Below are 17,827 nucleotides of genomic sequence, written 5' to 3'. Positions count from 1 at the left end.
CCGTCCATATAACTGAGAGGAAAATTAGGCCAATAAAATGCAAGCCAAGAAGCTGATTCTGCTACTACAAGTTTCAATCTATTTTATTATTATTATTTCTTCTTTTACTAATGCAGTAAAACTCCCAGTACCAGGATCATGGAGGCACACTGAGGATTTGTGACATGCAAGGATGAAAGTTTAATGCATTGTGAGAAGTGCAGTCTGCTCAGATTCCAGATGGGTAAGTTTATTGGGTTTTAGAAGGCACTGCTCCTATGCAATATTTTATAATATTATATCAGATTCATTCTTAACTGACAGCCAGACTTAGGCTAAACACATTGAAACAAGGATTTGCTGGTACTGAGCACTAAAGAAAATACATGCACCAAATAGGAGGAACCATAAATAAATAAAAGCAGTTATTTCTACTAGTAGCAGAAACCCTATGGAAAATGCTATTTTTTATGCTATGCCAATTTTCAGGAAATTATAAATTTGCACTTCTAGCCTCTTAAGTTGTTGCACCTAAAATATCCTCAGGCCACCCTCTAATGTAACTATATTTTTTAGAAACAACTGAAGTAAGGTATTTAGCATCTCAAATCTGGAATTCCTATAAAACAGGGGTCAGCAGCCCTTGGCACAGGCGCCAAGAGTGACATGCAAGCAGATTTTCATAAGCATAGGAGGCGGGAGCTCAGCCCCACTCCTCCTCCCGCATGCAGCTGGGAGCTTGCTCAAAGCCGTGCCACCTGTGGATTAACAAAAGAGCAGTGAATGCTACCACCAACTACCACCTAAACAGTAAAGCTTCGCATCTTATCTATTAATGAAGCTATTGTAAGTAGAACTATTAGTGACTTTAAAAAGTATCACTGACTCTCGGACTGGACGTAGAAGTCAAAAGGTCACATTTTGGCACTCTCTCAGAAAAGTTGCTATGAAAGTTTTTCAATCTGCTTGTTTGTTAACACTTCCCAGGGTAGAGGCATTCTGAAAGAAGTGTGTTTTATGCATTAAACATGACATCATATGCATGAATGTAATTTGCCATTTCTATTAATGCACAGGCATAGCATCATGCCTATGCATAAATAAGGACTTCAGTATTAAAACTTGTAGAGCTTTACAACCTCGAAAGCATATGCATGTGTGTATTTAATTTGGGCTTGTGCATTTTTTTTTTTTGAAAAGTAGAGAAAAGTAATTTCCTTCGCAATTAAGTAAGGATCCCATCTGCTCAAGCAGTCCAGTCCAGCAGCACATATTCCTTTAAACAAAAATAAAAGGCAACGAAAATGACGTATTAACAAAAAGACACCCAGAATATAATCTCACTGACATCTAATCACATTGTTGCAGAGGACGTAGCATACAGATGACTAACAGTCTGTCTGGGCTAGGATTAGCTATTTGAAGGACAGATACCTGACTGTTCACATGCTCACTTTCTAAAGGGTGCCTCTAAATGATGTTTATGGTGACTATAATCTCCACTTGTGTAGATTTTAAAATGTAGCTAATCCTAATTGAACCCACTAGAAAAAATATTCTAATAAAAACATTAGATCAATTGCTAATAGACAGAGAGTTGTCATTAAATCAATAGGATGTGTAGCCTAATACCCTGTGTTTGATGTATACTCTTAAGTGGTCTGTTAACAAGATCTGGTAACATTAAGATGTGACTGTTTTCCATACATTCGCACATGGCTAACCATCTGGTATGACTAAAAGCTGCTTAAATACTGAAATATTAAATATTGGCAAGATAAGAGCCTTAATAGATTTGCACAGGGTACTGTTATTGCACCTTTTGATAAGGAATTTATTTTTAATCAGAAAATTAGTCATGAGTAACCAGCAGCATTCTCAATTTGTATGTCAGTGCCGCTCTACACACATGCCATGATCTACAGAAGCAATGCCCCAAAGGAAACACTGAGAAATCAAATTCTAAGAATATTTAGCCTATAAATTTCAAAGGCAATTGCTAATTTCTGGTGCCTCAACTTGAGGCACACAAAGCTTCATTTTGAATGATCCCGAGTATCTACCACGGCCATTAATTTAAACCACAGTTATGAATGGGCACTACTGCTCAATGTCAGTCTCAAATGAGGCACTCAAAATTAGTGGATGCTCCTGAAAATCTTGGCCTCAATCTCATGAAAAATTAAATTTTACCACCCATGGGCCATAATGAGAAAACTGAGGCATAGATCAATCAAATAATTTGCCCATATCATACAACACTACATCAGTGGTTGAATAGGGATGAAAATCCAAATACCTGACACACTTTCACATTTCTAATCCACCTACTGCGGTGCTTAATAATTCCTAAAGTTTAGATATAGGAAACAAACCACTGGTTTCCAGGCATTAGCAGTTCAATATTTAGGGAATATATTTTGGCAGAAAAACTTTAATTTTGCCATTTTGAAAATTCATAATTATTTTTAATTGGTGACTATTTAATGTTAGCTATAGACCAAATGTCAATAACTTTTATATAGCTGTAGATCTGCAAATGCACAGTATCAGCTACACTACGTAACTTTCTAAAATTGTCTACCTAAATACAAAGGACATATGTCAAGTCACAAATTCATTGTGTGAAATCTTTATTCCATTGAAGTTAATGGCAAAATTCCACTGTCTCCCATCGTGCAACCAGCATGCACTACACCACTGGTAAATCCTGCTGTCACACATGCTGGCAGGTGAGCCAGTACTACTCATTAAAGCTTCTTTCTGTTCTACCTGCTGTAGCTTCACAGAATTGTAGAACTGTAGTGCTGGACAGACCTAAGGAAGTCACCAAGTCCAGCCCTTGTACTGCGGCAGAACCATGCACACCTAGCCCATCCCTGAACTGGTGTTCATCCAACCTGGTCTTAAAAACTGTCAGTGATGAGGATTTCACAGCCTCCCTTGGAAGCCTATCCCAGAGTTCAACTAAACTTCTACAGGTTGAACTTCTCTAGTCCGGCACCCTCAGGAACTGAGCAGGGCTGAACTAGAGAATTTGCCAAACCAGAGGAGATCAATATTGTCTAGCAGCATTACCAACACTCCCACTACTTACTGGACTCTTGGAATAGTAACAGAGAGGTAGCTGTGTTAGTCTGTACTCCAACAAAACAGCAGAAGTGTAGCACTTAAAGACTAACAAAATGATTTGTTTGGTGAAGAGCTTTTGTGGGACAGACCCACTTCATCAGATCAATCTCATCTCCAATACAGATTGACATTTATAAGTACAGAGGTCCAAAAAAAATTGTAATAAAAATTGACAAAGCAAGTACATAGGGATGAAGGAGGGGGCTTGGCGCAGGGTATGTTAAGTGTCCTGCCTGAGATAATTATGGGCCTCAAAGAAAGGGAAGCAGTCCTTGTAATGCATGAGGTAATTGGTGTCTCTGTTCATACCAAGTGTTAATGTGTCAAATTTGAATATGAATTCCAATGCACAACTTTCTTTATGTAATCTTGGGCTCTTAGAAGACATTTAGAGGTAAATTACAGCTAAATAACAGCACAGAACACTGTGTGCCAGGACTGGTGGCTGGAAACAAAGTTTGTGGATCACAGGAAACTTGGTCACACCCAGCATAAGGTGATATCTGGCTAACTAAAATCATGCTGGATTTACAGGTGTTGCTGGATAGAGAGAGTGCTGGATTAGGGAGGTTCAACCTGCAGTAAGAAAGTTATCTACAATATCTAGCCTAACTCTCTTGCTGCAGATTAAGCCCATTATTTGCTGTCCAACTTTCAATGGAAACAGACAGGGCTGCCAACCGGGGTGGTGGTGAACAGTTGCCCGGGGGCCTGGTGATTTAAAAGGGCCCCACTATTGCAGCAGCAGTGGCAGACAGAGACCTGGGCCTTTTAAATCACTACCAAAGCCCCATGCATTTTGCTCTGGGGCAGTGCTGAGGGCTGGCTGTGGGAGATGTGGCATGGTTCAGGCAGCGCTGAGAGCTAGCTGCCCCTATCCTCGCCCTTCCACCTGAGGTCCCAGCCCTTCTGGGAATCCAGAGCCAAGCCCCTCCACACGCATTGCCCAGGGCCCAGCAAAGCCTGTCACCAAGCCTGGAAATAGAGAACAATTGATCATTGTCATCTTTTAGAACAGCCACAGTCAGTATATGTAAATTAATCTTACATTTGCAATCAGTGCCTTGTAACTTAATTGGGTACTTCCACTTCTGATAGGTGCAGCTATGCATTTGATTTAGGTCTTCCTCATACTTTGGGCAGCTGGGTTTGGCTTGAAAAGGTCTGAAATGTTCAAGCAATTTTGCAACTACAGAATCTGTGACTATGAACTCAAGCCATAATTCGGACCTAGATCCTCTTCTGAGTCACAACTTTGGGTTGACAACCTGGGTAGATAATGCTTCCAACTGGAGATGAAAACAACGTGTTGATACTTTGGACTCCCAAACCTGCAGTGTATCAGAGCATGGTGATATGCCCTTTCACTCACTTCCAGCATCAATCAGCCACGATGTGCCAATGATTGAGCCAGACTACAGAAAACGTTCATCTCTTAGCTGTGGATTTTCAAGGGCAATGACTGGTCATGGTACCAAAAAACCCCAAGGGTCTGCATCTCTAATACCAGCTTCACCACAATATCTCTCCAGTCATGTCAATGGAGCTACTCCCAATTTACACTGGGGTAAATGAGGGAAGAGAGAAAAAAGAAAGCTGGAATTTAACCAGCTGAAGATGTTAAATATATTGAGCACGTGCGCTAAAACATCCCTCTGATTTGCCCAATATACTTGGCATATTTACTTTGAAGTACTCGTTTAAATGGGGAGGAGGTAATGTGAGTGGGGGAGGAAGAGAAGGAACAGAGGAGAAAACTACTATAACCATATATTATGCAAAGTTTCTGCAGAGCAATGTTATTGAGTGGAGCAGTAATTTTATTAGCAAATAATGCCACAGTGACTGTGTAGTAATAAGAGGCTCTGCTTGTAATAAGATAAAGCATAATTCAAGAACTAGAATATCTTATTGCAATTATATATATATTTTTAAATATTTACATGTTAATTTAAGGAAAATGATAATTCTCAGTGGATTTTTACAGTCTATTAATGTTTTTTACTTGGAATATGTATTAAATAAATTTTACATCTGTGAAAGTGTGAATGGAATTTGACCTAAAATCAGGTCATATTTGGCCCCAAATTTAATTTTGGCAAAAACGGTTACGGGAAAGATCTATAATTTAAAAACAATCCAATTAAAAGTTATATAATAATACTAACCTTTCTCCTACAGTATTTGCAACTGAAATATTGCAACACTGGAATTAAGCATTAGAATTTGTAAGTGAAATTGACTAGAAAATTACTACACTCAAAAGTGAATCTGACTAGCCTGTTTTCACTATATAAGAAAAAAGCAAAAAGTAACAAACTGTTTAAATAAAGAAAATTAGATTAAATTTTTTAAAATCCAATCTTAACAAAACAAGACTTTGTCATTAGTGAAATGAATATAGAAATTTGTTCCTTACAGAACTATTATTTTTAACTTCACAGTGTCTCTTTAACTAATCACCTCATTTTCCTTAGTTATGTTCAGAGCAAGTGTATGTGTAATAATCTAAAATTTTCTTCAAACTGAAAAATACAGAGAAATTCACTGTTAGGAATGGGGCCTGATTTTAGTGGTGTTCCAGCTGTGTAAGAAGAGATTCAAGCTTTGACATACAGGTGAAATTTTGGCTACAGTGAAATCAATTGGAATTCAAGAGGGCCAGAATTTAGCCCTCCAGTCTTAACTAACTATAGTGCAAAGGAAAAATATTGTTGGTGAAGAAGACATTGTCAGACATGCAGTTCTTCGTGCTAAGCACTTGTGTCCCAGCTATATAGTTATCTCAATATATTTTATGTGGGTATGATGCAATTCCTTTGAGAAAATTCCTGTTGAAGTCATTTGGCGTTTTCTGTAAATAGTGTTGAGTAGGGTCATTATGTTTTATAGATATGTTTATATCCTCTGATTATGCAATGCATATTCTGTGTTCAAAGAGTACCACAGTCTCTTATGTAAACATGTAATCAAGCCTATTTATTCCAATGCTCAATTATTCAGGAAAAAAAAAAAAGAAGGAATTGTTTTGGTATCTTGGCTACAAGTAATTAGCAGTATTTTTCAAAACCGGCATTGTCAGAGCAAAACAACAATCAGAGAAGATCTTCTGATAAATTACAATGACAATAAGTGGAAATGCCTTAGTGGTGGGTAAAAAATCTAATGAAAACATCTTTGAAAAATAAAACCCATGCAGAGAAGAATATTTTAAAATTTCAGGTAGTTCCCACTTCATATACTTGAAAGGGACTGGTTCATAAAACTGAAAAGCCTTCATGTTTTCAGTTTTGAAAATGTGGGCTATGTTCAAACTCTGTTAGTGTTAATCTGGTCAGATTCCAGCTATCGTCTTTTATATTTATGCAGCTCAACTTTTAAAAAAGTCTGTTTTCATTCTGAATCTCTTCTAAAGGAAAAAAAACCACAAAGCTTCTATGTAGATTTTCAATAGGGACAAAATACTTACAAGAATCTGAAATATATCTAAAAAGCCTGAATTCTGTAATTGGCCTCTCAATGCAATTGCATGTATTTACTGTAATAAACATAAATACGCTTGGCTTGTAATACCTTAAAAATCCCCATTTTGATTGACATCTTACTATTTCTTTCCTTTGATAGTTATATACACACCTGGTAATTTTCTAAAAAAATTTGAATTCATAATCAGATATACCTAACACAGCCAATTTATTTTTGTTAAAGAGAGGAGAGTCCTGTCGAGACCCTGAAACCTATAACTTCTCACATGCATGCAAACTGATGCGTACAATAAGCTGCAGGATAAGGGGCTAGGCACCAGGTCAAATGCCAAATGAAACTGACTCCCTACTTAAACAAGTCATCAAAAGGTTTTAAATATTTTCAATTATATCTGTACATTTTGCTGGAAGGTAACAGGATCATTTGAGTATTAGGAACATTTCATGTTAAAAAAAAGAGCTTTTAATATTTATCTATGTTTATTATATCAAAGTTTTGAAAACAACTTGAAAACCATTTGTTGTTTAGCAATAACAATGGCATTTGAGTTTACAGATATAATTACCAATTATTTTTCTTCTATAATTGGCCCCCTTCCCACTCCCATTTTCATCTGTTTCAAAACCACTGGAATTTAAATATTATTTTTAAATGTTTTAAATTAGAGTAGTGATGTGTTATTTAATCTGGCATATTAATTTACATGACAATTAATATCAATACAAAAATTAAAACAGCAGTTCATAGTCTATAAATTTATGTTCACATAATTTGCAAAACTATCTTCTCATAAAAATCCAAGGATATATGTTTCATAAACATAAGAGACAGAATTTATTCACAGTTTTCATTAATTCAAATCTAAGCCAGTTCAATTCATAAAATCCTAACTCTCTAAGGTCAATTAATTTGCTATGAAAGCAAAGCAAATAAATCAAATCACAAACATTTTGACAGCAATTCATGTTTTAAGAGATTATTGGTGCATTTTGGAAATTCCCAAGAAATCATATTCTGTAATTTCTAAACAACTCCACTTGGCCACTGCTTTGCAGAAAACAGCTTTTAAGTTCCCCAATTCATAAATGTAATTAAATAATTACATTAGTGCTAATTAACATGAAACTGCAGATTATTTAAGCGCAAAAAACACTATTCAACTTCTTAATTATTCTTGTTCACACAGCATTTCCTTTTGCTCAGGCGCCCTAGGTGCAAATAAAGCATCCCATCTGCTCGTAATTAGAACTAAATAATTTCAGAGAATGTAGCTTATCATTTTGACTGCACATTTGATTAAAATCAGTGTACAAGCAATACCCCGGCTTATTGCTGTAACAGCAACAACACACACAGGCACACATCCTCCTATCATTAAAGACGACTGAAAACATTATGTGTTATTTCAGGGGGGAAAAAATACAACTTTTTAGTTCATTTCATACAGATGAAAGCGAATTACAGCAAATCACCTCTCCACTGAATAGCGGCCTCCACATAATGACTTTATTTGCTTAATCCCCAAATTAAACGCCGTTTCGAGCGAGGGCCCTGTGTTATTACTCTCATCATGTTGAGAACATTTTCCTGCCGAGACCAATTTGAATAAAACAAGGGGCCTTCCTTGAACTCAATCAAGGAGTCATAATGTGGTGGGTAATAGAGGTTGCTGATAGATTTGCAGGCAAAAGTGTTATACCTAATGATGGGATATGGATAATAGTCCTCCTGGAGGTCCTGATGCGATTCCAGTTGGCTGCCAGATGCTAAAAATCAAGAAGAGCATTGATCAGTGACAGGAAGCTGTAGTGGATTCATCTAGTCAAACTTCAGCTGTTTTTCCACTGTACAGTTTAGCCAGGCATAAATTATATTAATTGATTTAATTACATACTTAAAACATCTTCCCCAATTAATTTAATTAGGTGGCTACATGAAGCTACTGGCAGGGGAAGATTAGAGGCTGCTCACTTAATTAACAGAATATGAATGAAAAAAAAGAAAGCAAACATAAATGAAATTGTGAGCACTAATTAAAAGGCTGTCTACAAACTTAAATACTTTCTGACAAAGTGGTGACAGCAACGTAGACAATAGAGGGATTTTTTTCCAGCCAATTTACTGCCACAAGGTATATATAAGGGAGCTATGGTAATGCAGTTACAACATTGATTTTCTGACAGAACTACCAAAGTCAGCGTGAAAGGACATTTTCCATGGAAAAATTGCAACAGATTCTGTGGCCACAACGGCTGAATCCCTGATGGAGGATGAAATATGATGCTTGGACAAGTGTATGGTTAAAGAGAAAAAAATGGAAACAGCTTATGGTGATTACTCAAGCAAGAGATGTTGAGAAAAGAAGTGCTGCTGTAGCAGCTGGCAGTACCGCACACCTTGGCCCTGATGTAAAAATTCTCCAGGTGTTTCTGACGTGATTCCTTCAGGGTCTTTTTTACACGTGCCAGGTGATTATGCAAGAGCCAAGAAATGGCAATCACACCTGATGCCCACTGCTGCTGCCTGTAATGGATGTAGGCTTTTCTGGCCTTATAGCACCTCCATGTTGCCTGAATCTTTGTGGCAGCCATTTCAGTACCATGCTGTCCCTTGTATCTCTGGCCAGGCTGATTTAAGATCCTTTTCACAGTTGTTCGGTTCTTTATCACTGACAGAAGGTCATCTCTGGTTGGCCTCTGGTGAAGTTCAAAGTCCGATATGAGCTCCATCAAGTTCTTACTCTTTATTATCGCCAATGGTACGGCATAGTCCTTCAGAAGCTTCTCAACATGTTCCAAGAAAGAAAGAATACTTCCCCAGGATAAGCAATAGTGCTGTTTGAATGCTAGGAAGTCTGGAGCTTTATGATTGATAGTGCCATTGCAAATAGTTATATCATGATCCAAAAATGTATCCTGTAAGGGCTGAGGTGGCATCATGTGTGGACTCTGTGGAGAGAGAGTGAAGCCACAGATTAACAGTAATTGCTGCTACTTTTAAATTAGTAGATAAGACATACTACCATTTTATCACTTACCACAGAACTATGGAAAATTGTAGATCCAGAAATGTACTCCTCATATTGACTTAACATATACATATCATAAGAACAAAGGTTGGCCCATATATACCTTAAAACTAATTACCAGAAAAGTACCTGAGGGGTCACTCAAAGCTCTTAACAATTTTATAGAAATGTATTAGGTGCTCAGGGGAACTACATCATATATAAAATAAAGCTCTGCGGTAACTTTGATGGTTAGCTAATCCCACAATCTAGCTGCTATACGATTTATCTGACAACAGCCTTCCAACATTGTTACCTCATTCATACGACACCCAACAATCCTGAGCAAATGGATAACATCCTTTCCGACACATTTGCCAGGGACAGCTCTCTTATCTCTCAAGACTCACTACTTCTGAAAACTACCAGAACTTTTGTCTTCACTGGAGAGTTAACCAGTTTTAGCTGTTGCTCCAACTTTATTTATTTCAAAGAACATTTTTGCAATATTATTTTAATTCATATTATCTAGTTTTTCACCCTGATTCACCAAGCTTGCTTTATTTTTCCTTTTCATTTCTCAACTGGGCCACAGCATAGATCAGCACAAACATCTTAAAAGGTCAAGCAAAAACTCCAAGCCCTGTTTGGTATGTAACACTGTAATTCAGGTGCATGTAAAGGGAAGGAAACATCACAGATGACAAGAACAACCATCAAGCCTCAAATAATAACTGAAGACAATCACTTCGGCTCAAACTCTCCTATAGTCGCACGTGAGCCATTCTATTTGTCTATGGGAACAATGCAAGAATTTTAGGACAGACGTTAGCAAACTGGCAATAGTAGAAGTCCTTGTATTTACTTCAGTTGGTTTTGGATTAGGCTTGAATGGCCTGATTCAGTGGTGCATGATCATGTCTGAAACAAACTTTGATGAAGACAGTACTGAAAATCTACCTGAGCAAAAGGTTATTGTCATCAAAGCCTAAATACCTTTGGCTGAGGGGAAGGGCAATTTACCAACTCCAGCCCTTGAGCTTGTTGTGTCCTTACTCTCTTTGATTTCTTCGCTGATGTCATGGAGCTGCTGGATGGAGGCGGAGCAATGCTACCTTTGTTTGAGGAATAGGAGTCTTCAGGACCTTGTGAATCTGTAAAGATGGAGATGTCTGTACCTCCAAAGTCTGCCTTACCACCAATCCCTCCTGTACCAACAGAATAGTGCAATACAAAGTTGTATTGCTAACCAGAAATACTATACAATAAAAATAAAGTGCAATTTGAACTACTGAAAGCTATTGTATTTACTTTCATGTCCAAATAGGTTGCCATTTCCAAAAGTTACACTTTTGATGAAAAGTACTAATGATATAACTTTGTCATCAAACCCTATCAAAAGCCTACCAGACTGAAAGACAAATCACAGATTTGCTGTCACAGATACTGGGATCAGGTTACAGAAAACCATAGCAATTTTTAATGTACATTTTTAAAGATAATGTACCAGCCAGCAGTACATCCATTTTCCATAATATATTAAAGCACTTAAACAGTGTATATTACATCACACCCTACTGAAAAGTTTGTTGACAACTCATGGCCCTTTGTTTCATTTTTTGGTCACATCCGTCCATTGTGAAGCCTTTCAAATCCAAAGCAACTGCTGCCTGCTTCATTGGTGGACTTGCACATGTCTACCACAGAGACCTCAGTCTTTTCATGAGGACTTCCACAGCAGAGAATTCTAGATTTAAGCAGATTCTGTATTCCACATTTCAGGTCTGGTGTCCTTTGGTAGGACTCCTCTGAGTAACTCTCTAATTTTCTTCTAGTTGAGGCCAGGTCTACATTAGACGCTGCTAATTTGATGTCAAAATAAGACTATGTAATTACAGAACTTTCAATTATTTTGGTGATGAATTTTGAAATATCTGCAGCAAGTAGGTCTCTAACAATACAGACAAACACAAAAATTCCCACATGAGTAGAAAGTTAAAGAAACCCCATATGACAACCCAGTTCCTGGTTCTCAGCCCCCCACCCCCAAAGAGCCTCGCGGGGGCCGAGGGGGCAGACATTCATTCCCATCCCCCCCCCCCAGTGGCCAGTTGCATGGTCCCTCCCAAACCCACATACTTTACAACCTCTACTGTTGGGCCCAGAAACTCACCTGCAACCCCTCCCCACAGCCAGTTGCAAAGTCCCTCCCAAGCCCAGACACTCACACCTGCTATCTGTTCCCTGAAAGCACAGGGATCCAGAGGAAGAAACACCCTGACACTGGCTCCTAGGCTTACATGCTGTTTCCTGTGCACTGCTGACTCCTTCCTTCAGGGCATGCTGGGAACTGCAGCTGCTGGTAACCCTCTAGTCCTCTCTCTCTGCTCCCAGCCTTGTCTTGTATTTGCAAGTTGGGCTCTGGCCAGATCCAGTGGCCCGTAGTGGCAGCCACCAGCACCGCAGCCCATTTTTATGGGGAAAAAAGGAAATTCTGCACGTACAACATGAATTTCTGCATTACACAGTGGAGTAGAATTCCCCTGCAAGTACTAGCTCCTTTCCAATTTATCCACATATTGGACAAGTAGCCTGGATTTGGTCCCTTATCAAAACCTAGGGAAGCTGGGTGCTGTATTTTTTTAAAAATCCCCATAGATGCTGATCTGCACTGTTAGATGCCTATATACCTTTAAAACTAGACCCTGAGTTCACTGCCTCAGTAGCACTCATAAGAAAACAAGAGCCTGGGGAACAGAAGGCACAATTCAGAATTTAATTGATCAGCATTATCAACCCTTTATCCTTACCTACAACGGGCTTCTTGTGCTGTTTGTGAAATTCATGGAGAGGAGCTGCTTTGGGTAAAACAGGAGGTGATTCAAGTGTGATCTTTGCTGCTGGGGGGATTAGCCTTCGCTCAATTAGATTCAAAATGCCTAGAAAATGAAAAAACATTTAGTATTCTACATTTAATTTCTTGAGTAATAAAGTTACCTGGAATATCTCAAGTTACCTAAAGAAAAATGTTCCACCCTCTTAACAGGCCTTGTACCTATTCTTTCACCACTCAAAGACAAGATGTTGTCAAATAATAATTATAAGAAACAAATTCCATGGAGATCAAGACATGCTTTTTCGTTTGTTTTAATGAATTCTTCCTCGAACCTCTTGGAACTAGAGAAGCAATGTTGTTCTCTTTATGATAAATCCAAGGAAGTCAACTTAGCCGAAGAGTTATATACAAACTAAATATACTCTTCTGGGGAAGTATTATAAACAGGAAATATATGTTTGTGAAATGGAAAGCTTGAGGTACGTGCAGTAGAACTACTGCAAAGAAAGATGTGACAATTGCACTGTAATTGTGGTTATATAATTGTTACAGATTATTTGATCCAGTCTCTAAATATAATCCAAATGCAGCTCCAGTTACAATCCCAGGCCAACTTCAGGCTCTTTTGAATATTTAAAGAAACAGGCATTCATTATTTTGATCTTGGTACCACCACACGAAAAGCAGCCTTCACGGATTTTTCTTTCCAGAAGAGCAACAGAACCCTGTGCAAGAAGTGGATCACTGGCTTACAGAAAGCATGTGCTAAATATACCAACCACATCTTTTTAACTCACTTTCCGAAGCTTCAGAGAGCAGCTGATAATAAATGCTGTTGGTTTTGGGGGCGCCTGGAACAGACTAAAACAGCTGTGCCTCAAGGCAACAACTGGCAAGCTCTTTTCTCATATACCCATTCGGGATATAAAATCCTATTTAATCAGTTAAACAGTTAAATGTTAACTTTAACTGGTCAACCAATTAAATAGGGTAGTGGAAAAAGGCATGCAGGCAGTAGGGCCACTCTCGCTCCTGGGGCCACCACCACAGGTAAGGCTACTCTGGCCAGATTGGAGTGCTCCTCCATCTGCTGCAGGCAGGGTGCTGCTCCAGTTCCCACTGTTTAATTGTAACTGGTAAGCCTCATATGTTTAGGGTGAAACTTACCAGTTAACTGTTAACATCCCTAATACCCATTCCTTGGATGAGCAACCTTGAGTTGACCCTCACCCTTTACTGACGATGATAATGTCTTTCAGTTCTCTTATGAAAGAATCTCAATGCACATTACTCATATTAAATAATAGTCTGAAAATAGTCCTATGTAGCAAATATTACTGTGCCGATCTGGAAAATGGAGAAGCTGAGGCTCAGAGACACTAAGCAGCTTGCACAAGGCTCTCTCCATGAGGTCTTAACTCCCAGAAGACAACACTGCCTCCATAGAACTCACCATTTCATCTTGTCCACCTTACAAACAATAGCAGTAGGCATCTGTGACTGACCTTTCCTTGCATCTCTTTCTAACATAGGTAAGGGAGCAGCCATTTGATGAGAAGCAGGCAACGAGAAGAGGTTACCAACTGTAGGACCTTTCACGATCTTCTGAGTGCATACCTACGAACAGACAGAATGCTCCTTTAACAAACGCTATTCCTGGCTTTGCAACGAACTCAGCTCTATTTGCATAAAGCTAAATAATAAATACAATTTCTGCTATGAACAGTTTCATTAAGGTTTAATAATGTAACAGTACGGGCACTGATTTTACTGCTTATGAACATGCTGCACTATTGTCTACTGTCATTAGTGTATGTAATTTAAAATAAAGTTAATTAAATCCAATCAACATCTTCCAATTTCTGCTATACAAAGTCAGTGTACTAGTTAATAAAAAACTGCAAGGACTTTGCTCAATTTTAATGACTATTTTCCAAACATAGTATCTCTTGACAGAGCAGGCTTTGAATACTGGCAACATGTACACATGCCAGGTACTGGAAAGGAAAGGGAGCAGAAGACAGTAGTTGGAAATATGCAAATAGACCCTATGCATATTCACATACAGTATATTACATAGTATATGTAACCATTTGTAAGCAATAGTGAGGCAGCCATGTTAGCCTGTGTTCCAATAAAACAAAGCAGCAGAAATGTAGCACTTAAATGACTAACAAAATGATTTCTTTGATGGTAAGTTTTCATGGCACAGACCCACTTAAGCAGTGAGCATTAACTGCTGTAGAATGACGGAATCTAAGGGTACCTGCTAAAACCTGCCTCATCTAAATGCTGGTGTGAGGACTCCATGCTCACATACACATAATGCTCATATGGCAACGAGATTACAGCTATTATGATTAGCATCCCATATATGGAGCACTGCACAGGTGTGGTGTAGGCCTCAATCCAGACCCTAGCCCCAGCACTCGAATCTGAGATGGAAAATTACTGAGCAGTAAATAAGTCTGCTCCCGATTTCAACTTCCTCAATTTCTTTAGTCTCTGCCTTCTGTGTTCCCATTTTGTAAGAAAATCATTGAGCCAGCCTGTGCCCACCTTTAAACAACTGAGGTAGACCTTAGAGGTGCCTGGATCTCCTCCAGCCAGAGTTGTGTCCATTGCAGCCCCAGAATTGATGAAAACAGGGATCAGGATTCCCTGCAGTTGAAGGGACATTAAGCATTCCAAAAGCCCTTTAAAGCCGGATTTGCTCTGTACACGATTTCTAACTTACCGTTTGGCAATAGCAATAGCTTAGCAGCATTAATAAAGCATCTCTAACCACTGAGATTCCGTCTTGAAGCAAATCTAGAACCCTGGGAGCTTACAACAGGTGAAAGTACAGATTTTACACACATATACTCAACATCATCACTTAACATTTTGTCTCCCTCTTCAAGTATCATGCACATTTTCAATTTTTCACTGGGTAAGGATACATCTTGATGCACGCTATGGGACAGATGTAACTATCCCGTCTAGAGTAAATCAGAGTTCAGAGATAGGATCAAATCAGTCTCTGATATCGTGTGTGTAACTGTAAGGAATGTGCTTGCTTTGTGCTGTTCAGTATCCCAAATATTCTGCTCCTTGGCCACAAAACAGATGGCTGCTCATGTCTGCACATGCAGAATTGAACCTGCAAACTCAGAGGCCAAGCTTATAACTGGCACTAACACTGAGAAAAACAAAGTAAGCTGGGTTTAATATAAGATCTAACTATTAATTTTTGGACAACATTTTTCATCTTTGGCCACAAGTCAAGAAAAACATCAGAGCAAATAGTTGTAATGATGAAAGACAAAAGGAGGGAAAATGTGTGTCAATGTTTCAAAATCAATTATTCAATTTCTAATTATTAGTGAGCTCTGCCAACAGACGGGTCTCCATAGTAAAGGGAATGCTGAAGGGGGCAGTAGGGTGATTTTAAAAAACTGTTAAATACACTACATGTTCCAGGATGTTATTGCTGTGGGGTTGGAAGGAATCTCTCCAGTAGAAAGAAAGAAAGATAGCATTGAAAACAAAAGCTGAATAATAATGTGTTATAGCCACTACCTGAAACCTCCTGGGTTGTGTTCTTTTCCATGATTACATATTTGAAAACTATAGCTTATGAGATTCTTAGGGACAACAGTTTAATTTAATTTGTGAACAATTTCATCATCTTTTCTGAACTCCATTTTATCCAAATCAATTCCTTGTTGCCTGTTCCAAATAGGGGACAAGGAGATATGGGGGAGGAGGGACGGCTCCTCCTGGCTCCACCAAGCCGCGGGAAACCAGGAAGGAGGCAGCAGCCCCCAGTGCTCCCTGGGAGCCCAGGGAAAGTGGCAGCCACTGGTGCTCCCCAAGCCTTGGAGAAGTGGCAGCCGCCAGCCCCCTCCGGGGGTCCCAGGGAAGTGGCAGCCACCTGAAGTCCCTCTGCTTCCCCAAGGCTCAGGGAAGTGACTCCCACCAGCTGCTGTGCCTGACCAGCTGCTGGCAGAAAAAGTCTGAGGGGAGGGCCCAAATATGGGACAATTAGTCCCTTTTCAAAAATAAGTAGGGACCATCCCGCCTAATACGGGACGGATGGTCACCTTAAAAATCAAACACTCAAAAGTTATGAAAAGCCAGAAGTAAGGTTGCCTGGGCAGCCTTTAGAGTGGGGATAACACGTCATTTGTAAAGCACTTTTGACTCTACTGATGAACAGCATTATAAGAGCTAAGTATTAATAACTCTGTGTGTGCGCGCGCTAAGTGTTAATAACTCTGTGTGTGTGTGTATGTGTGTGCGCATGCCCGTGCATGCGTGTGAGAGAGAGAGTTTAGCACAATGAGGCCCTGACCTCGATATGGGCACAACCGTAACACAAAATCATGACAAAAGTACATCAACGTTAATAAAAGAGATGGGCCATTCTGAAGGTCTGTTCATATTTCTACCTAGGAAATGGAGAGACTGAAATATGCAATTTATAATTTCTCTGTCCTAATTCATACAATAGCATTGCCCACAGCAGCCACCAGGAAGACTGAATCGTGTGCATGCTTCATTACAATAAAGATTTTTAGGGCAGTAACAGATGCACATTTTTGATTGAGGCTATTATGAAACATTACACTTCAAGGGAACTAGAGGTATGAATCTTTACTTCATTATATTCCAGGAGTATAACAATGAGAAATGCGGCAAAGATTAACTTTACATCAGCCAGGATTATAAATGGGTTGATACTGAGCAAAGAGGGTCGCAGCCATGCTTCCCCCTCCCATACCTAAATCTTACCAATAGTGAGTTGTTTTGTTTCCCTGAACACGACAACACAATAAAATATATACTAAAAGAAAGTGATTTAATTAAATAGCAGCTCCCTTTTCAGACAACTGCAATCTTGTGCTATATCTGTAAAGCAGCATTGATTTTACTGATGGCCAGATTTACCCTCAGTTGAAATCCTGGCAGATTTTTCACAATAGGCAGTAGCGTGCACTGTGTGTGTGTGACTAAATGTATGGAATAAGCTACAAGGGAAAGCAACTGAAGCATAGAGTATGAGTTCAAGGGAAGCCAAGACTGGTTTCTGAAGAAGGAAATTGAGAAGTAATGCAAGGAAGCAGGTAGGGAGAATTGAATTTTGGAAAGTAAAAGACAGGTGTCATCTAACAGGGCGGGTGCAATTCTGCATTGTGAACAGTGGAGTAATTTATGCTCTCAATTGCGCTGTACAGCCCTGCTGCAAGGAGTTTGCTACAGCTGGACAACCACAGTTGAACTGACCCAGAATTCTTAATCAGGAAAATTCTATCCAGCCCAGCACACCCCCTCTTTTTTACTAACCCTCTTGATTTTCTATTACAACCCCTCTTCACTACAAATGCATTTTAACTTATTTAACT

The 17,827-nt window shown here is 39.0% G+C and overlaps 1 protein-coding gene across 5 annotated transcripts in view; it reads right to left on the bottom strand.

Moving 5' to 3' along the window:
- Positions 1 to 17,827, bottom strand: part of IQCH (IQ motif containing H) — a 122,364-nt gene that overhangs the window by 83,244 nt on the left and 21,293 nt on the right. For all 5 annotated transcript variants that reach the window (XM_075006475.1, XM_075006478.1, XM_075006476.1 and 2 more), the window contains 5 exons: positions 13,946 to 14,057; positions 12,415 to 12,543; positions 10,601 to 10,758; positions 8,994 to 9,545; positions 8,297 to 8,363 (listed from right to left, as the gene is read on the bottom strand). In XM_075006475.1, coding sequence (XP_074862576.1) covers positions 8,297 to 8,363; positions 8,994 to 9,545; positions 10,601 to 10,758; positions 12,415 to 12,543; positions 13,946 to 14,057 — 1,018 coding nt within the window. The remainder of the gene's footprint in view (positions 1 to 8,296; positions 8,364 to 8,993; positions 9,546 to 10,600; positions 10,759 to 12,414; positions 12,544 to 13,945; positions 14,058 to 17,827) is intronic.

This window comes from Carettochelys insculpta, chromosome 12 (genome assembly GCF_033958435.1).
Source record: "Carettochelys insculpta isolate YL-2023 chromosome 12, ASM3395843v1, whole genome shotgun sequence".
In the NCBI taxonomy this organism is placed as follows: Eukaryota; Metazoa; Chordata; order Testudines; family Carettochelyidae; genus Carettochelys; species Carettochelys insculpta.
This window is presented reverse-complemented; position numbering and strand designations above follow the sequence as displayed.